This window comes from Pipistrellus hanaki, assembly GCF_964339955.1.
Source record: "Pipistrellus hanaki genome assembly, chromosome: X".
NCBI lineage: Eukaryota > Metazoa > Chordata > Mammalia > Chiroptera > Vespertilionidae > Pipistrellus > Pipistrellus hanaki.
The window spans coordinates 2,155,361-2,177,188 of record NC_140524.1 but is presented as its reverse complement, the minus strand read 5'-3'; the positions used below and the strand labels follow the sequence as shown (position 1 = coordinate 2,177,188).

General features: G+C 44.5%; 1 protein-coding gene across 7 annotated transcripts in view; it reads left to right on the top strand.

The window, feature by feature from the left end:
• Positions 1 to 21,828, top strand: part of CASK (calcium/calmodulin dependent serine protein kinase) — a 226,110-nt gene that overhangs the window by 171,184 nt on the left and 33,098 nt on the right. For all 7 annotated transcript variants that reach the window (XM_084870108.1, XM_084870112.1, XM_084870110.1 and 4 more), the window contains exons 11-14: positions 1,867 to 1,988; positions 12,101 to 12,178; positions 15,415 to 15,495; positions 17,850 to 18,038. In XM_084870108.1, the coding sequence (XP_084726234.1) occupies positions 1,867 to 1,988; positions 12,101 to 12,178; positions 15,415 to 15,495; positions 17,850 to 18,038 (470 nt within the window). The remainder of the gene's footprint in view (positions 1 to 1,866; positions 1,989 to 12,100; positions 12,179 to 15,414; positions 15,496 to 17,849; positions 18,039 to 21,828) is intronic.

The following is a 21,828-nucleotide window of genomic DNA, read 5'->3' as shown; positions in this document are numbered from 1 at the left end:
GTAATTTCCATGTGGATAACCACTTGATTTATAGCTTAAGCTCCACCTCTCTAACATAATTAAACTAAAGGCCCGGTGCACAGATTCATGCACATTGAAAGTAAATTAATTAGAAAATGGCTGGCAGGGTGGGACTGGGCGGGTTGGACACACCCTGGAGCCAACTGCCCTCAGTCCCTCCTGGATTGCTGCACCAGGGGCAGCACCAGGGCTCAAAGGGTGTCTGTGGAGTGATCAGGGTCCCTCAGGCAGGTGGGGTCGCTCAGCCTGACTTTCGGGGATTGGGCCGAAACCAGCAGTCAGACATCCCCTGAGGGTCCCAGAGTGCAAGAGGGCACTCTGCACAGTTATTGTTGCTTGGCAGCTCCTGTGTTTAGTCTCTGCACCCTGGTGGTGCGTGCAACTCATAGCTACTGGTTGGACAGTTGAATGGTAGGCTGGTCGCTTAGGCTTTTATATATATACATAGTACCACAAAGAAGCGGTTGCTTACATAGCAACTTGTTTTCTAGTGGAGAAAACTTGGAACATATGGACAAGAACAGGATGAAGTCTAAAAAGGAAAATACAGATAACTATTGTTACCCTTTTGGTGTATTTTGTTCAGGGTTTTTTCTGACTGTATTAATCAGTCATAATTGGGAAAATTCCTTTTACGTGGTTTTGTATTCTGCTTTGTTGAATTTTATAGCATGAGGATTTCTGTTCTTAAAAGTCTTTAAAAACAGTTTTCATTTGGCTGCATAGTCCTTTCTATAGATGTCCTGTACTTGATGTGGTCATTCTCTGTTAGATTTTCTTCCATTTTGTATTATAAATATCTTTATACATAGTCCTTTTTCTGTTTCTTGTTTTTCCTTAAGGTGGGTTTTGTAAATGGAACTATTGAATCAAAGCTCATGAGCATTTTTAAGGCTTCTTGTTCTGTTACCAGATGGCTTTCTGGAAAAGTGGTACCCATTTACATTCTTACCAATAAGTGCGTGCGAATGGATAAGGTCCAAGACAGAAGTAATTAGAAACAGCATCAAGTTCCAGAACAGACAGGTTCCAGATTTGTATCTTCATCTAAAGGCAGGGAGGGACTGCGGGAGGGCTCCAGGGTGTGTCCAGTCCATCTCGTTCAGTCCCAATCGGCAGGACCCCAGCAGCAAGCTAACCTACCAGTTGAAGCATCTGCCCCCTGGTGGTCAGTGCACATCATAGCAAGCAGTTAAGCAGTCTTAGCATATCATTAGCATATTATGCTTTGATTGGTTAAATGTATACTTAGCATATTAGGCTTTTATTACCATATATAGGGATTGTGATTGGAAGTGTCAGTCAGTATACTTAGCCTTCATCTTTGTCTTCTGAATAGAAAGGGCCCAGAACACTGAGGATGACTTACTTCTCTTGACTTGTATGTGAACAAACAAAGAAGAAAGGGTTGAGATATTTGCTAATTTAAGTTTGAGCTTTGAAAGTCCTCAGAAGGGGTTGGTCCCTCAGACCTGGCTTTACCTTCCATGTTACTTCTGTAATATCCCAGCACATCATGGGGTCAGGGGACACACATTCCTCTGATGGGTAGCTTGCTAAAACCCAGGTCTTCTAATAGCTCAATTATAGTTGATCAATTTCTTTAATTCAAGTAAGACCAGCTTCAATTGCCTTTGAAAAATGAAGAGCTCACATTACATTGTTAAGAACATAAACTCAGCGAAATACTCTATCCTGAAAAATATGTAAGTCCATCCTTCGCTAAGGACACTAACCTTTGATGTCTGCTTATCAGCCCATTGTTCTGAAATATAGCATTTCGATTGCCAAGGTTGGTCTGCCATTGACTTGGTGTGCCGGCTGTTGTTCTGTCTGTTCCCCTAGGAGCTGTCTCACAGGTGCTGGACAGCCTGGAAGAGATCCACGCACTCACAGACTGCAGTGAGAAGGACTTAGACTTTCTACACAGTGTTTTCCAAGACCAGCATCTTCACACACTACTAGACGTAAGTCTTCCTTTTTATTATCATGGGGGGGGGGGGTAACTACTAGTATTTAGCGTGTCATTTAACTTTATATTAATTTCTCAATGTCTATAATAATAGTCCTTTGTCAGTTGCCTTAAGTCTGGGAAATCGTCCATCACTGATTCATAACTAAAATAAAGTGCTGGATTACAGTGAGCACAAGACAATACAGCCTAACAAGTCATGGTGAAAAAAATCGTGCATGTGTATTTCTCTTAGAAGAATCCATTGATCTTAGCCATGGTTACTTTTCACTGCTTTAAACATTATTTTCAAAATGTTGCGCCTCAAGCATGAGTATAGGAGAGAGAAAAGCAAAGAAAATATTGGGTAATGGACCATGGTCACACATTTCAGATTCAATATTGCCGGTTTTCATAGACTTGCTGTGTCCTCCTTAAAACAAAGAATGCACTTCATTATGAAATTAGAGGCCCAAGGCACAAAGATTCGTACAAGAATGGGCCTTCTTTCTCCTGGCTGCCAGAACCGCCTTCACTTGGCCCGGAGCCACCTTTCTGCCTTCCCATGCTGCCCAGAGGCCCAGAGCAGCTAGGGCGTTCGGTGCCTGCATATGCAAAGCAACCCCGCCATCTTTGTTGGGTTAATTTGCATAATCACTCCTGATTGGCTGGTGAGCGTCATGAAGGTACAGTCAATTTGCATGTTACTCTTTTATTAGTGTGGATAGAACAGATCTGTTGAGAGCAGGTTGAGCTGGAAAGAGAAATCAAGCTGGTCGTGCCCATCTTCCTTCATCTCAGGCACGTTTTAATAAGATGTCAAGGTTGTCATTATGATGTATTATTTAAAGTAGACTTTGAACTCTAGTCCTGGCTCTTTGCATCTCTGTTGTCCTCTGTCATTGCTGCATCTGATGCAGAGCTTGCACAGTGTGCATCTCCTGCAGAGGCATGCCCTTCACTGGGCCCAGGCTGTTTGATGGATGAAGAATGCTGCCACTGAGTGCCAAGTTCGGCTTACTTAGTGCAGTCTGTGGCTAGGTCTTTGTTGAGATTTACTCACCTTCTCTTGATCCAGGACTTCTTGTCATTTAAAGGCTCAGCGATGCCCACATTGGTTTTCGAAGTTGTATTTTTCTCATTAATACAACAAGGGACCTGAACATCCCAAGCCTGAGACTCAGGGGAATGCCAGAGCATGGCTAGCATTCACAGGGAAGGGCAGAGACAGGCTGGCCTCTGGAGCGGGGCCAGCCAGCAGCTCTTGCCCAATGCTAGCCTCAGGCCTCACGGAAACCTTTATCTGGAGGAACAGCTGCATTCTTGGGTAGACGTTGTTATAACTTCAGAAGAGAATCAGATTTGGGAGAGGAAAGACAGGCTTCCGGTTCTCGTGGGTGCTTCTCAGTCATAAACTCAAAGATGTGTCTATGGTGTCAGCATCTGCCTACCAGGGCCCTGGCTTTCAAGGGGGCTCTGCTCGCTGACAAGATGCCACGTCTGCAGAATTGGGCAGCTGAGGCTCCACGTGAACCCCGGGCCCTTCCTGTGGTGACTGGCTGTGAGGCCGGCCCAGGGCAGTGTTGGGAGGTGCTTGGTTCTAAAGATCCAAACTGAGCCACCTTCGGTGAAAGCTTAATCAGCATGGGCGGCGTGAGCCATCATGCCCGACAGCCCAGAGATGCTCTTCCGGCTCTTGCTTCAGAGCTAAGAGGCTACATCTCAGTAAAGTGGACAGTGACGTATTCACCTGCCACGTGGAAAAACCGTTCACATGGTTTTATTTGGTTTTTGTTTTTTATACTTTTTTAAAATACATTTTCACTAGTGGCTCTGCGCATGAATTTGTGCACAAAAAGCTCGCTGCTGCTTGCCTCAGCTGGCCACCACTGCATGTAGCTCGCTACCCTGCCGACCTTGTGATCAGTCATTATGCGTCACGGCGTAATGACCATTTGCATATTACCTCTTTAATATACAGGATTGATTTCAGAGAGAGGAAGAGAGAGAGAAACATCCATGATGAGAGAGACTCATGGCAGCTGCCTCCTGCACACCCCACACTGGGGATGGAGCCTGCAACCCGGGCCTGTGCCATGACCGGGAATCAAACCTTGAGCTCCTGGTTCATAGGTGGATGCTCAACCCCTGACCCACACCAGCCACGCCCATTAAAATGTTTTTAATACTTAAATGCTTGCGATGTACACCAAAAAAGGAACACAGTCTGGCCAACTCTTGAGAAGAAGCTTTTCAAACTTTGACCATTCGTGATCCTTCTTCCAAAGGTTCTGTATCCCATAGTCGGATTTGGAGTGTATGGTTTTGCAAATTCAACGTTGGCTCTTTTCTAAGGATTCCAAGCAGTGACACCTCACGGCATAGTGTTGTGGACCTCGGATTGACTGTTACTTAATCCCACTGAGACAGTTTATAAAACACCTTCATGCTATTGGAACGGTTCCTGTTCATTCAAAAAGAGCTGACTCTGAGGCCGTCTTTCTTAAGCTGCCAAGAAGCAGGATTCTGTTCCTATAGAAGTCTACAGCTCACCTAGTGTCCTGTTTTCTCTAGTGACGCATTTAAAACAGTAACAAACTCGACATTCGGAGAAAGATCACTAGCATTTATTTGGAGGGAACAAAACGTGTGTCTCGTTGAAAGAACTTACAGTAAAACAAAAGAAGAAACACATCTGGTTTGCTCTGTAGTTAGAAATGGGTCCAGAATCCCTACATATTTGCTACCCAACCGGCTCCATCGGGCACACACACCGCTCCTCGTTTTGTAGGAAGCAAGAAAGAGGCTTGAGGAGGAGCCGTGACTGCCCCAGTGTGTCTACTTTCAGAACTTAAAAGCCCTGGTGCAGCCCGGCTGGTGTGGCTCAGTGGTTGAGCGTCGACCTATGAACCAGGAAGTCACGGTTCCATTCCCAGTCAGGACACATGTTCGGGTTGTGGGCTCCATCCCCAGTGTGGGGTATGCAGGAGGCAGCCGATCCATGTTTCTATGTCTCTATCCCTGTCCCTTCCTCTTTTTAAAATCAATAAAAATATTTTAAAGCACTGTTGCTTTAAAATCTATATATTTTCACTGTGTGTGAAATATATAGGTCCATTTTAATATAATACAACTTGTCATGTATCTTAATTTGCTAAGTATGTGTGTGACTGTGCCTTCACGTGACTTCCTGTAAGGGCTCCTGTCATTGGATTTAGGGTCCTCCCTAGTTCAATATGACTGCATCTGTTTTAAAAATATATTTATTTCAGAGAGGGAGAGAGAGAGAGAGAGAAACATCAATGATGAGAGAGAATCATGGACCGGCTGCCTCCTGCACACCCCACACTGGGGATGGGAACCGGCAACCCAGGCCTGTGCCCTGACCAGGAATTGAACCGTTCGTAGGTAGACACTAAACCACTGAGCCACACCGGCTGGGCAATATGACCTCATCTTAATTAATGATTTCTACCAAAACCCTATTTCCAGATAAGGTCATATCTGATCTTCCAGTAAATAGGAATTTTGAGGGGCAGTATTCAGTCCAGTGCCTCCCGGAAATCTGCTTTTTGCCCTGAATTGATTCTTTGGGTGAGTGCAGACTACACAAGTCTAATATAAAACAGTGACTTTACAAATGATGTTACCCTGGTGCTCATGAATTAGGCTTTCTCAGGAATTGGTGTTAATGTGCAGTTAGTAATGTCTTTTAATAATATCTTGAACTAGTTTGGGCTTGGAACTTGTATGTGACCCACAGGTGGTTTTTTTGTTTTTTGGAGGTTTTTTTTTAGACAAAAAGCATTTTGCAAATGTTACATTTGCTGGTGATTCTCAGTCTTCTCACTTTCTTGCGGAAATGTTCCTATTGCAGAATAAATGTTTATTTTATAAGTCAACAGTATCATAAAACATTGTTAAGTGACACATTTCTCTCTCCCCCTGCCAAACTCTGACAACTGAGTTTTAAACATTCACCCACCATCTGTCATAGCACTGAGCAGCTGTGAGCATTCACTGCTGCTTCAGCGAGAGACCCCACCTAGTTCAAATTATTTCTGTGGGAAGCCCTGAAATCATGTTTTCTAAAGATATAATTAGTTATTAGATTAATGACACAAAACTACTGGCAATAGCCACTTAATTTAGCAGGGGTTTTTGTTGTTTTTTTAAATATATGTTTATTGATTTCAGAGAGGGGGGAAATAAAAGATAGAAATATCAATGATGGGGCCGAAACCGGTTTGGCTCAGTGGTAGAGAGTCGGTCTGCGGACTGAAAGTCCCAGGTTCGATTCCGGTTAGGGGCATGTACCTTGGTTGCAGGCACATCCCCGGTAGGGGGTGTGCAAGAGGCAGCTGGTCGGTGTTTCTCTCTCATCGATGTTTCTAGCTCTCTATCTCTCTCCCTTCCGCTCTGTAAAAAATCAATAAAAAATATATTAGAAATATCAATGATGGGAGAGAATCACTGATGGGCTGCCTCCTGCACACCCCACACTGGGGATGGAGCCCACAACCCGGGCATGTGCTCTGACCAGGGAATCAAACTGTGACCTCCTGGTTCATAAGTCGATGCTCAACCACTGAGCAACACTGCTTGGGCTTTTTTTTTTTTTTCAATTTAGCTCTTATTTTTTTATGTTTTTATTGATTTTTAGAGAGAGAGGAAGAGGGGGAGAGAGAGAGACAGAGAGAAAGAAACATTGATGATAGAGAAACATTACTGATCAGCTACCTCCTACATACCTCCCACTGGGGATCGAGCCCACATTCTGGGCATGTGCTCTGACCGCGAATCGAATTTAGCAGTTTCATATTATTAATTTATGAGTAGATTTTTATAATAAATGAAGTAATTTTTTCAAATAATGCATTAGAAAGAAGCTGGTGTCTGGACTCCTCCAGGTTTTGTGTCACTGGCACCTTTATTATACTTTTCTCTGCTCGGGAAGAGGCGGAGTTAGTTTTTCTCTCTGGCTGGTGCTGGCACTGGAGACTGCAGCCTGGTTTACCCTTTTGCTCTGTGAGAGGATGCGGAATTAGCCATCATATTTGGGAACAGCATATTTTTAGAGCTTGGACGTTTCCTAAAGGAGTCTGAGAAATAACCTGATTCACTGTTGGATTGGATGTTTAAATAGACTGCCAGTCAGGAAATGCCAGAGCGAAGTTTCCCATGAATTTATAGTCCAGTCGGTTCGCACTTAAATGTCTGAAATAATAAGGCCTTCCGAGGCTGAGCAGAGGGTACTTTCTCAGGGTCCCATCCCCTCTTTTTTAAAATACATTTTTATTGGTGTCAGAGAGGAAGGGAGAGAGAGAAAAACATCCATGAGGAGAGAGAAGCATGGACAAGCTGCCTCCCGCACGCCCCACGCTGGGGATGGAGCCCACCATCTGGACATGTGCCCTGACCGGGAATTGAACCCTGACCTCCTGATTCCTAGGTCGACATTCAACCACTGAGTCATGCTGGTCAAGCAGTTATGCTTCTTTATGAAAGGAACTAGAGGCCTGGTGCATAAATGCATGCACTTTTGTATTTTATTGGGGTGTCATTAGTCCACGTGAACAGGAATGCAGTGCACTCAGTTCAAGAACATTCGGTGGGGTGCTTCCCAGGCCAAGAACACAGCTGCTCCTTCTCTTTGGGGCCCCTCAGACATCATCTCATCCAACCACTTCTGCCAGGCCGCCTCTGTGTGGTTCTCTTTTAACTTCCCACGACAGAAACTGAGTTTTGCTCTGGCCCCTGTACACATGCTAGGCGTTTACCTAAGCAAAACAAAGGCCACATCATAATAAGTATTGCATCAGTAATTAAATAAAACAGTAGATGGCATTCCCAGTGTAAATGTCTTCTTTTAAAGCAGCAAATGACTAAAGGGATATTCATTTAGTATAAATGTTATTCAGCAGTTGTTGTGGATGCTTCCATATGTAAAGCACATTAGGAAATGAGGTTTTTAACCTTTTTAGACAATGTTTTTAGTGTTGTTTTTTAAGGGGAAGTTTATATTACAGTGAAATTTCTCACAGTTGGGCAAACTCACAGATGTGGTATTTGAAAGTGCACTATTTCAGAAGGTTTGATTGAAGGCAAAATAAAGCCAGCCTGCCTGTGTCATCTACGTAGGCCTGTGAATGGAGCATCGGCCTGCAGACTGAAGGGTCACTAATAAATTAGTCAACATGAACATACAGGTTTCATGTATGGATTACTCATGTGCAAAATCTGTACATAGGAACGTGTGCCCACCACCCAAAGCCAGGTCTTCCCCTGTCCCCTCATGTTAGGACCCCCTTTTCGCCCACCCCCTCCCTCTGGCAACACCACGCCGCTGTGTGTGTTCACGAGTTTCAGTTTTATATCCCACATAGGAGTGCAATCATATAGTTCCTGGCTGTTTCTGTTTGACTTATTTCACTTCGCGTAATGTTCTCAAGGTCCAGCCATCCATTCTCTTCAGAGAGCGTAGGAGGGAGGGAGGGGGAGAGAGAGAGAGAGACATCTATCTGAGAGAGACACATCGACCTTGCTAAATGCTGCAGATAAACTGTGAGCTTGGAAACAAAGGCTTCTATTTGAGGACTAACAATCAAAAGAAAGTGCGATATAATAGAGTGTGCTTAAAAAAGGAAATGGCCCTGGCCGGTGTGGCTCAGTGGATAGAGCATCAGCCTGCAGCCTGAAGGGTCCTGGGTTCGATTCCGGTCAAGGGCATGTGCCTTAGTTGCAGGCACATCCCCAGGAGGGAGTGTGCAGGAAGAAGCTAATGGATGTTTCTCTCTCATTGATGTTTCTGACAATCTCTCCCTCTCCCTTCCTCTGTAAAAAATTAATAAAATACATTTTTTAATGAAATGATTTCGTGTTTTGAATGTAAATAGGTGACATAGTAGCGGATTCCTTCATCTGTATGTTGGAGAATACAGTCTCAGGAGAACTGCATTGAATGTCACCACAGCTTGATGTCAAACAGCCCGTCTCAAATATAGAAAGTGGCCTCCTAACGGAACTGGGCTTGCAGGCAGGCAGACAGACCGACAGACATCTGCCCAGCCCAGAACCGGGCAGAGCGCCAGTGGTGTAGGTACCAGACAGTGTCCAACTCCGCTTCCCTCGCAGCTCTCTCCATTTCCTCATTTTGCCGGGCTGTTGGGTTTTTTTATGTTTTTGTGGGTTTCTTTTAGTAAAAAATGCTGAGCTTGGGTAGCTGTCGTTTCATTAGAAAGAAAAAACAAACAAGTAGATTCATTCTTGTTCTCTCTCCAGGGGTAATTGAGTAACATTTTTCCCTCCCTCCTTCTCACCTTCTATGCTTCAGTTTTACAAAGGCATTTGATGTCTTCAAATTTCAGGGAAGCAAAGAGCTAAAGGAATATATTTGGGGGTTTTGTTGTTGTTTAGTTTTGGTTTGGGGGTGTTTTAAAATTTTTCATTGGTTTCAGAGAGAAAGGGAGAAGGAGATAGAAACATCCATGATGAGAGAGAATCATGGATCGGCTGCGTCTTGCACATCCCACAATGGGAATCAAGCCTGCCACCCGGGCCTGTGCCCTGACCAGGAATCCATCCATGACCTCCTGGTTCCTAAGTCGATGCTCAACCACTGAGCCACACCGGCCAAGCAAGAAATATTTCTTGTCATTCCAATCCACCTTGAATGTAAGCTTCTGGTGCAGTCAACTACCGCTGTCGGGCCAAGCCAGCTGCCTGTTCTTGGAGGGAGTGGTATTGTACCACAGCCTCGCCCCTCATTGATGATCGTTATCCGCTGCCTTCCCCTGCGTGGCTGCTGGAGTGGACTGACAACGTTCAAATGGCCCTCGCCACCTGAAATATTTACCATCTGACCAGGAAAGGATCAGGACTCTAACGTTCTTGACGGGGGCAGGGCTGTAGTGGACTGGCTAATATCTTTACTGTTGAAGGTTTTTGTCCCTCTTTCCTCCCCCCCATTGACCCCCCCCCCCCCCGCCTCCTCCCCGGGTCTTTACCAGCTATTGTCTGTGTTCATGAGGTAGGCATGTCTGCATACAGGTCTTTGGTTAATCTCTTCCTGCCCACCCCACACGCACTGAGATTCGTCCATCTGTTGTTGCATGCTTCCACATGCTACTTGTCTGTCTCTGACTGGCTTGTTCACTCAGCATGATGCTCTCCAGGCCCCTCCATGCTGTCTCACAGGGTAAGGATCCTTCTTTTTCACAGCTGCATAGTGCTCCATGGAGTGAATGTGCCTCAGCTGTTTTATCCGCTCGTCTGTTGATGGGCACTTGGGCTGTTTCCAGGTCTTAGCTATTGTAAGCAATGCTGGGATGACTGGGTCCAATAGCAGTTCCATATTTAACTTTTATATATATATATATATATATATATATATATATATATATATATATATGATTGATTTTTTACAGAGAGGAAGAGAGAGGGATAGGGAGTTAGAAACATCGATGAGAGAAAATCATCGATCAGCTGCCTCTAGCACACCCCCTACTGGGGATGTGCCCGCAACCAAGGTACATGCCCTTGACCGGAATCAACCTGGGATCTTTTGGTCCCCACGCCAACGCTCTATCCACTGAGCCAAACTGGTTTCGGCAGTGTTATGTATTTTCAATGTGTTTGTTTAACTATGGCCCCTTGCATTGTGTGGGGGAGGGGATGGGGGTTGACCTCTCAGTAGTATGGCTGTGCATAGTAGGGGAGTTAAAAAAAGGGGGGGGGGCAAAACCAACCCCCAAAAGAATCCCCAAGTATTTTAGAGAGGTGAGGCATTTCATCGGAGTTAGAAACTAATATTTCAATTGCATTTCCACTCTACAGAGCTTCTTCTCTAGTGAAGTAACAGTCTTCAGAAAGTTTAATTTTTAGATCATTTAGATTTGTGGGGCTTTTAAATGTTTTTAGATTCTTTCAATGTCTTCTCTTTGGGACAGCAAGGTGGGACCTGGAGACTATTATGCTGAGTGAAATAAGCCGATCTTGAGAAAGATAAATATCACAGGATCTCATGTATCTGTGGAAGCTAATGAACAAAATTAATTGACCAACAAAATAAGACTTGAAGCAAGGAGGCATAGAACAGACCGACATACCTCTATGTGGGGTTGGGGGGATGAGAGGAGATAAACCAAAGAACTTATATACTTACTAGAGGCCCGGTACACAAAGATTCGTACAAGAATGGGCCTTCCTTCCCCTGGCTGCCAGCATCATCTTCTCTCTGGCCGGAGCTGCCTTTCCGCCTTCCCACACTGCCCAGAGGCACAGAGTAGCAGGGGTGGTGCATGTATATGCAAATTAACCTGCCACATTTGTTGGGTTAATTTGCATGCTCACTCCTGATTGGCTGGTGGGTGTTGTGATGGTATGGTCAATTTGCATCTTACTCTTTTATTAGTGTAGATATGCATAGCCCATGGGCATGAGCAATAGAGTAATGAAGACCTGGGGGGCGGGTAGGGGCTGGGAGGAGGGGAGAAGAGGGGAAAAGGGAGATATCTGTGATACTATCAACAATAGAAATGTATTTTAAAATGAATAAATAAAATGTGAAAAATGAATGTCTCCTCACACTGTGTGGCTCTCAGATTCCAGAGGAAAAGGTCATGTCCTTGGCTTCCTGCTGTACCTCAGGCTGGTGCTATTGGTGAGCAGCCTGGGGCACAAGCAGGAGCCTCTGTGAGAACATTCCTTCCCGGAAGGGCTTGGCTTGCCCTTTCCCAAGCCTGAGATTTCTGTGAAAATTCTTCAGTCGCGTCTTGGCCAAAAAGCGTTCTTTCATTTTCCTCCGCCTTCGTCTTATTCAGTGTTGCTTCTATCAGAGAGAAACATCCTGTGATTCCTGAAATATTGATGGAGTAAAAATGACAGTGCAATCGCCACATGGACAGCATTTGGGGCCATCTCTTTAAGAATGATTTTTGTAGGATATGCACAGAACTCAGAGTCCAGCAAGTTTCCTTGAATGATCAAAAGACGATGAGCAAGAAGATCCCATGGAAATCATCAGTCTGTTCTTTGAGGAGGAAAACCTTGTTCAATGAAATAATAAACATGCAGTGCTGAATTCCAGCAAAGAATAATGACTGATGGGCTTTTCTCCTTTGCTTTCAGCTGTATGACAAAATCAACACTAAGTCTTCGCCGCAAATCAGGAACCCTCCGAGTGACGCGGTACAGAGAGCCAAAGAGGTGAGTGACATGTTTGTTTGTTTGTCTGTTTTTTAATATATTTGTGTTGATGTCAGAGAAGAAGGGAGAGCAAGGGGGAGATAGAAACATCAGTGATGAGAGAGAATCATGGATCGGCTGCCTCTTGCACGCCCCACACTGGGGATGGAGCCTGCAACCCGGGCCTGTGCCCTGACCAGGAATCGAACTGTGACCTCCTGGTTCCTAGGTCAACGCTCAACCACTGAGCCACGCCGGCCGAGCTAAGGGACATTTTTGTAAACACACCTGGGTTCGTGTTGGCTGCCTTTATTGAGAGCGTGTCTGCACAGCAAGAGGCAGTTCCCTAGAGTCACAGGGACCATGATGCTCAGATGCAGAATGTCTCAGTGTCTCACCGAGCATCTGCTTCAGAAAAGAGAGAAGCTTCAGGAGCAGCGCTCCCCAGGTTCCAGGGCTGCTTCTGCTGTGTGAACCTGAACTTGTTAACAGCAACTTTGCTTCTCTCTTTTTTACATATATATATTTTATTGATTTTTTACAGAGAGGAAGGAAGAGGGAGAGAGAGTTAGCAACATAAATGAGAGAGAAACATCGATCAGCTGCCTCCTTCACACCTCCTACTGGGGATGTGCCCACAACCAAGGTACATGCCCTTGACCGGAATCGAACCGGGACCCTTCAGTCCACAGGCCGACGCTCTATCCACTGAGCCAAACCGGTTAGGGCTGCTTCTTTTTTTTTTTTTAAGTTATTTTACTGCACTTGATGGAACATTTGAGTCACTTTTAAAGGTGGAAATGTTTGCAAGTTATTAAATATCTTAAGTTCAGAGAGAAGTCGTTTCTATAAATTGTCAGATAATGTTTGTCCGTCACCGACTTTTTAAAACCTTTTGAAATGGAAACATGACATTGTAGAAAGTTTGGAAAATAAAAATTCATTCATGATCTCATCGCTCAGTAATTCTCATTTGCATGTCCTTTTCCAGTCATGACTAATTTGCTTATATATAATCAAAATGTATCCTCTTTTTACCTGACATATAATGAGCATTTTTTCTGTTTCTACTTGGTCTTTGTAAATATAAGCTCTGATGACTACATAATTTATCTTTTTTATTACTAAATGCTCATGAATTAGCAATTCCTCCATTGTGAGACACCTAGTGGGGGTTTTTCCACTTTTTGATGTGATAAAAGCTTTCATGCAAATAAACATTTTTCTTTGAACACTTTATTTTTTATGAAGTGAGATTAAGTGAAAGAATCTGAAGGGCCTAATTCCTTCCCCACCAGGTTTTGAACACAAGACCTGTCCTGGAAAATATCATGGACTAGAGGCCCAGTGCACGGATTCGTGCACCAGTGGGGTCCCTCAGCCTGGCCTGCAGGATCAGGCTGATACCAGCTCTCCAATATCCCCTGAGGGGTCCTGGATTGCGAGAGGGCACAGGCCAGGCTGAGGGACCCCCACCGGTACATGATTGGGGCCTGGGAGGGACCATGGAAGGGCTCCAGGGTATGTCTGGCTGTCTCACTCAATCCCAATCAGCCAGACCCCAGCAGCAAGATAACCTACCAGTAGGAGCATGTGCCCCCTGGTGGTCAGTGCACGTCATAGCAAGTGGTTGAGTGGCTGTAGCATATCATTAGCATATTATGCTTTGATTGGTTGAACGGCCAACTGGACAACAGGACACTTAGCATATTAAGCTTTTATTATAGGAATTCCCTGAGAAACAAAACCTAGGACAGGGGGCTACTAGGTGCACCCACATCAGGTCCAGGCACCAGCCAGGAGACACCCTGTCTAACTTAGGAGACCACACCTCAGTGTTTAAAAGCATAGATTGCACCCTGGCCTGTTTGGCTCAGTGGATAGAGCATCAGCCTGCAGACTGCAGGGTCCCAGGTTTGATTCCAGTCAAGGGCATGTCCCTCGGTTGCGGGCTCCTCCCTGCCCTGATTGGGGTGCATGCAGAAGGCCACCAATCCATGTGTCTCTCTCACATCAGTATTTCTCTCTCTGTGTCTCTCTCTCCACTCTCTAGAAGTCAATGGGAAAATATCCTCAGGTGAGGATTTAAAAAATAAAACAAAATACAGCTTTCTTTAAAAGAAATTTTTTTAACTACATTTTACAATTAATGCCCTGACCATTTTGACTCAGTGGATAGAGCGTTGGCCTGCGGACTGAAGGGTCCCAGGTTCAATTCCGGTCAAGGGCATGTACTTTGGTTGCGGGCACATCCCCAGTGGGGGGGGAGGGGAGTGGTGCAGGAGGCAGCTGATCAGTGTTTCTCTCTCATCAATGTTTCTAACTCTCTATCCCTCTCCCTTCCTCTCTGTAAAAATCAATAAAATACATAAAAGTTGGCAACTTTTTAAAAAATTGCAATTAATCAATAAGATCATAGATTGTGAGACTAGCCAGGGACCAGAGAGAGCATATGGTTTCATCCTTTCATTTTCTGGTAGCAAAACTCAACGCCTAACAAACAGCAAGGAGAGTTGGCTTATCGATGAGCAAAAATGAATGACCAGCATAACCAGTACTTGGGAAGGGTACTTTGAGATAAGAAAGAAACCCCCACCCCCAATTTCTGTTTGTCTCAGGGTTCCCTGCGGCGGTGGGTAGCCCCTGGGTCTGCTGCTGAGATCGCAGCCTTAGGCTCAGGAACCTCAGGCGTCTCTTCCGCCCAGGGCTCAGGGCTCATGGGGGAGGCGACACTTCCTACTGAGGGTTGGCCCACCAGCCCGTCCTGCCAGGCAAGCCGTGACCGGCTCAACTTGAGGTGTTGGATGCCGTTTGTGTAAGCGCTCTGGGGGTCCATCTCCAGTAAGAACCGGAGCAGGATCTTTGCTCTGCAAGACAATGGAGCCCCCACTCCCTCCTCATCTTCATGGTAAGGGATAGCTTTTGAAGAACAGCTTCATTTTTTAATATTTTTTATTGCTTTCAGAGAGAAAAGGAGAAGGGAGAGAGAGAGAGAGAGAAATCCATGATGAGAGAGAAACATGGATCGGCTGCCTCCGGCTGCCTCCTGCATGCCCCGCACTGGGAGAGTTGAGCCCACGATCCAGGCATGTGCCCTGACCGGGAATCGAACCTTGACCTCCTGGTGCATAGCTCGACGCTCAACCACTGAGCCACACCGGCCGGGCTCATCCATAACTTTTAATTTAAAAGGTTTCTATCGTTGTTAAACATATCCTGTCTGCACTATTGTATATCTTGCTTTTTTTCTGTTTCAGGTATTGGAAGAAATTTCATGTTACCCTGAAAATAATGATGCTAAGGAACTGAAGCGTATTTTAACACAACCTCATTTCATGGTAAGTAACAACTCCCACAGGACGACAGCCTTCCTTTCAAAGAAGCTCTCCATATTTTTAAACGTTTTATTAATGTGTGTTGGCATTCAGTATTCTATTGGCTTCAGGTGAGCCACTGTGATCACTATAATAAGCTAGTGAGCACCTCTCACTGTACAAAGTGATGATATTAGTGGCATATGCTCGGTGCCGCACACCACATCCCGTGCTTATTTCTTTTGTAGCTAGAAGCTTGTAGCCTTCTCCTTTTTACAAATGTTGTTAGCAGTCCTCATAAAACAGCCATCCCCATCAAATGCAACTTATTCCTACAATATCAGACTATTAACGTTATAGTACAAAGTGACGTGTGCATTGCTATCAGTAAACATTTCCAAAAATAATGAATAGTTCTTGTCCTCTCTGAATATCCAGGTAGACGCTTAAAAGACATTTTCATTCAAACATGTACTTGCCTGCTGTGTGCAGGAGGCAGCTGATCAATACTTCTCTCTCATTGATGTTTCTGACTCTCTATCCCTCTCCCTTCCTCTCTGTAAAAAAAAAAAATCAATAAAATATATAAAAATGCATATACTTATAAGTATTTACAGTAATTAAAGGAAGAGTAAATAAGTATAGATTTAAATGATTGATCCTCAGTGTGGGGTGTGCAGGAGGCAGCTGATTCATGGTTCACACTCATCATTGATGTTTCTCTCTCCCTCTCCCTTCCTCTCTGAAATCAGTAAAAATATATTTTAAAAAAATAATAAAGTAACTCCCACTTTACTATCATCTCTGCCCCATTATCCTTCCTTTTCTTCATAGTCATGATTACTATATGGAACTAGAGGCCCAGTGCACGAAATTCATGCATGGGTAGGGTCCCTAGCCCTGGCTGGCAATCAGGGCCGATCGGGGCCTTCCTTCCCCTGGCTGCCAGGCCTTCCTTCGCTCCACACCTCCCCCTGGTGGGCAGTGCACATCATAGTGAGTGGTTGAACTCCTGGTTAGTCGAATTCCCGAGGAGACAATTTGCATATTAGCCTTTTATTATGTAGGATGATCTTGTTTGTTTACTCCTCACCATCTGTCTCCAGCTCACTTATCTCCCCTCACCCTGTGCCCACGAGAATGGAAGTTCCCTGAGGGCAGGGACCTTGTCCTACTGTCCTCAATGCCTATGTCGTATGTGATATTTTGGAAATTTACATGTTTTATAAGCTATCTTCATCCTTTCGGTTATATAGCAGAGTCATTGTTAACACTATCAATAAAAGACAGTTGCTCAGTACACCAACTATGGCACTGTTTCTTTTCAAATCTGTTCCCATTTTAAGCTCTAGAACAAATTTGCCACCCTACTCACAGATGAGTCTTTCCACTAAATTATTTGAAATTGCATTATGTCAGCCTTCAGACAAGTTAGTTGGGCCCTAGCTGGTTTGGCTCAGTGGATAGAGTGTTGACCTGCAGACAGAAGGGTCCCGGGTTCGATTCCAGTCAAGGGCCTGTACCTTGGTTGCGGGCACATCCCCAGCCCAGATCCTGGTCAGAACTCATGCAAGAGGCAACCTGTCTCTCCCTCTGTCTTCCACTCTCTCCAAAAATCAATGGGGGGAAAAAAAAACAGGTTAGTTGGTACTTTCTTATAACATCAGACAATACCTCTAACCCAGGTAAATCAACAAACGTGTGCATCCATTGATTTACTCATGCATGCTTGCGTTCATTCTTTTTTAAATCATCATGATTATTTGTCATAAAGATATCAAGGTGCCCGGCCAGTGTGGCTCAGTGGCTGAGTGTTGACCTATAAACCAGGAGGTCAGGGTTCGATTCCTGGTCAGGGCACATGCCCTGGTTGTGGGGCGTGCAGGAGGCAGCCAATCCATGATTCTCTCACATCATGGCTGTTTCTCTCTCTCCTTCTCCCTTCCTCTCTGAAATCAGTGAAATATATCTTCTAAAGAGACAGGCTATAGCCCTAGGTGGTTTGGCTCAGTGGATAGAGCATCGGCCTGCAGACTGAAGGGTCCCAGGTTCGATTCCGGTCAAGGGCATGTACCTTGGTTTGCGGGCACATCCCCAGTAGGGGGTGTGCAGGAGGCAGCTGATGGATGGTTCTCTCTCATCGATGTTTCTAACTCTCTATCCCTCTCCCTTCCTCTCTGTGTAAAATCAATAAAATATATTTTAAAGGAAGATAAAGAGATCAGGGTATAGTTAAATGTAGGTGTAAGGCGCTTTGAGTTCTCTGTAGATGAGATACACCTTTGAGAGGCAGAGGATGGTTGTATGCGTGTTTATAGAATCGATTCCTCCTGGAACAGTACTATTATTAAGATGTCACTTCCTTCCTGGAACACTAGGCCTTACTTCAGACTCACGACGTAGTGGCCCATGAAGTTTACAGCGATGAGGCGCTGAGGGTCACGCCGCCCCCCACGTCCCCCTACCTGAACGGCGACTCCCCGGAGAGTGCCAACGGGGACATGGACATGGAGAACGTGACCCGCGTCCGCCTGGTGCAGTTCCAGAAGAACACAGACGAGCCCATGGTGAGTAGGAAACAAAGGTCTCAATCCTCCCAAAATGCCAGCGGGAGTTAGAGCGCCTGACTCCAGCCTCTACACCTCGGAGGGGGAGAGAAGGGAGGGAATCCGCTTCCAGATCCTCAGTTCACACAGGCCCCCCTGCTGCCCACAGCCCTGTGCTGACATCACACCTAAGGCAGGCTGGGTGCTCCTTCCTACCTCTCTTGCACACCTGTTTCTCTCTCATCATGGATGTTTCTCTCTCTCTCTCTCTCTCTCTCTCTCTCTCTCTCTCTCTCTCTCCCTCCCTCCCTCCCTCCCTCCCTCCCTCCCTCCCTCCCTTCCTCTCTGAAATCAATAGAACTAGTTTTTTAAAAGATCCAAAGGATTGAACTGTTTCTAAGTAACTGAACTACATCCCAGGGGGAGAAAAAAGCTTAAGAATATTTAGAAGAATTTAAAAAAAAAAAAAAAACCACCAAGCATGTGACAAGATAAAATGGACAATATCTGGCATCTAATCAAAGATCACGAAGCACATGAAGAAGCAGGAAAGTGTGACCTACCATGTGGAGAATGATCAGTCAAAACTGACAGATATTCGATTACCCCCAAGTGGCCTACGGGATTAATGGCAGGTCAGACCTTTCCAAAGAAGATATTAGGGAATGCGAAGACATAGCAATAAAAATTCTACAAAACAAAAGAGAGGGAGGGAATGGAAAGTGGATAACGTTGTCATAGCAACGCATGGTACCAGGCAGGTGCTAGAAGCAGCACAGGGGACCCTGAACGACTGATCCCTGAGCCTGGGCAGCTGCAGGCATGGGCTCTGACGGAAAACGTATTTGAAGAAACAGTGGCTGAGAGCACACCCCATGATGAAAACTGTAACTCTGGCCGGGACCAGTTTGGCTCAGTGGATAGAGCATCGGCCTGCGGACTGAAGGGTCCTGGGTTCGATTCCGGTCAAGGGCATGTACCGTGGTTGCGGGCACATCCCCAGTAAGGGGTGTGCAGGAGGCAGCTGATCGATGATTCTCTCTCATCGATGTTTCTAGCTCTCTATCCCTCTTCCTCTCTGTGAAAAATCAATAAAATATATATTTTTAAAAACTGTAACTCTGCAGTTGCGAGAACCACAAGGAACTCCAAGCACACACAGGAAGAAAGCAGCACCAAGGCGCATCCTAATCAACCTGCTTAGACCCATGATAAATCAATTTTAAAAATGGAGATTAACAAAATAAGTATCACATACAGGGGAACAAAGAGAAGGAAGATATAAGATTCCTTATCATACAATTTAAAAGAATGTCATTAAAGTACTGAAAGTTTAAAAAACCTCAATTTACAATTCTAAATCCAGCAAAAGTATCTTTCAAAAAATAAAGGTAAGACCTAGCTGGAGTGTTCAGTGGTTAGAGCATCAGCTCACAGACCGAAGGGTCCCAGGTTCGATTCCGGTCAAGGGCATGTACCTCAGTTGCAGGCTCAATCCCCGGCCCTGGTCCAGGCTCATGCAGAAGGCAACCAATTGATGTGTCTCTCTCACATGGATGTTTCTCTGTCTCTCCCCCTCCCTAAAATAATATCCTCAGGTGATGATTAACAGAAAGTTTTTGTTTGTTTTTTGTTTTGTTTTGTTTTTAAATATATTTTATTGACTTTTTACAGAGAGGAAAGGAGAGAGATAAGAGTCAGAAACATCGATCAGCTGCCTCCTGTACACCCCCTTCTGGGGATGTGCCCGCAACCAGAGTACATGCCCTTGACTGGAATCGAACCTGGGACCTTTCAGTCCGCAGGCCGACGCTCTATCCACTGAGCCAAACCGGTCTTAGCAACAGAAAGTTTTTTTAAATAAAGGTAAAATTGCCCTAACCGGTTTGGCTCAATGGATAGAGCGTCGGCCTGTGGACTGAAAGGTTCCAGGTTCAATTCCGGTCAAGGGCATGTACCTTGGTTGTGGGCACATCCCCAGTAGAAGGTGTGCAGGAGGCAGCTGATCGATGTTTCTCTCTCATCTATGTTTCTGACTCTCTATCCCTCTCCCTTCCTCTCTGTAAAAAAATCAATAAAATATTTTTTAAATAAAAATAAAGGTAAAATAAAAACATTTTCAGGTATACCAAAACAATTTAATAGATCTACAGTATAAGAAATGTTAAAGGGCCCTGACCAGTTTGGCTCAGTGGATAGAGCATCAACCTGCGGACTCAAGAGTCCCAGGTTCGATTCCGGTCAAGGGCATGTACCTTGGTTTCGGGCACATCCCCAGGAGGGACTGTGCAGGAGGCAGCTGATCATTGATTCTCTCATTTATGTTTCTAACTCTCTCTTCCTCTCCTTTCCTCTCTGTAAAAAATCCATAAAATATATTTAATAAAATAAAAATGTTAAAGGGCATCCTTACCATCTAAATCTCTTTCAAAGATAGCTGGCAGTTTTCACAAAACTAATGACATGTTTGGGGTTTCTAGCATGTAGGCGTAAAATGTGTAACAAAGCACAAAGGTCAGAAGGAAGGAAGCGCAAGCAGCCCGCTAGAAGGCAGACTGCGGTGAGTGTACAATGTATGCTAGACCCTCAAGCAGTCAGCAAAGCAACACGATGGGATTATAGCTACTAAGACAACACAGGAGAGAAACGAGAATAAAAAGAAATTAACCCAAAAGAAGGCAAGAACATATATTTATACCTAACCGTATCGATAGCCATATTAAGTGTAAATAGTTTAACGTCCCCCAATGCACAAGCAGTGATTGTTCTGTATTGCCTGTAAGAAGTTCCTTCTACATAAAGATGGCGGTAATCAAAAGGAAGCTCGAATGGCTATATTAGCATCAAAGTATACTCTCAATCCACAGGGGGATTAAGTGAGAAATAAAGAACAAAAAGATCCCTGGGAAAATCCCGAAGCACTTGCAAACTAAGTAACACATCTCCAAATAAACCGTCAGTCAAAAAAGAAGTCAAAGGGAAATTAAAAGTTATTTTGAAGTGGATTAAAATGAAACCACAAGTCAGAATCTGTGGGCTGCAGCTAAAGAAGGACTTAGGGAGTGTAGCTCGAAGCATCTATGTTAGAAAAACAGGAATGTCTGCTGCTGGTGTGGCTCAGTGGGTTGAGCCTCATCCCATGCACCAAGGGGTTGCCGGTTCAATTCCCGGTCAGGGCACAGCTGAGGTGGGGGGCATGTAGGAGGCAGGCAATCAATGTCGTTTCTCTCTCTCTCTAAAATCAATAACATTTTTTAAAAAGAGATAAGATCCTTTTAAAAGAAATGTCAAATCAATGACCTCAACTATAAGAAAAAAAATAATCTCAAAGTGAGTAAAAGAAAATAAATAATAAAGATCAAAGTAGAAATCAATGAAATAAAAAGCAGAAGACAATGGGGGGAAATCAATTAAACAAACATTTTTGAGAGGATCAGACTGATTAGGGGGAAAAGACACTAACTTACTAATGTCATGCATTCAGAAGTGACATTATTACAGACTCTACAGAAACTGAGTCACCCTATACTATTTAAAAATTGAATTTGTAGTTAAAAACCATCCAAGAAAACACCTGGCAAGGTTGTTTCTCTGGTGAATTTTACCAAACATATAAGGAAGAAATAATACCAATTCTGCACAAACTCATCCCAAAACAATGAAAGGGAAGGAATTCTTCCCAACTTATTTTTTGTTGTTGTTTTTGTTATTATTAGCTAGAATTACCCTGATATGCAAACCAGAGAAAGGCATTACAAGAAAACTACGGACCAGCAACTCTCTTGAATATAGATGCAAAAATGCGAAATGA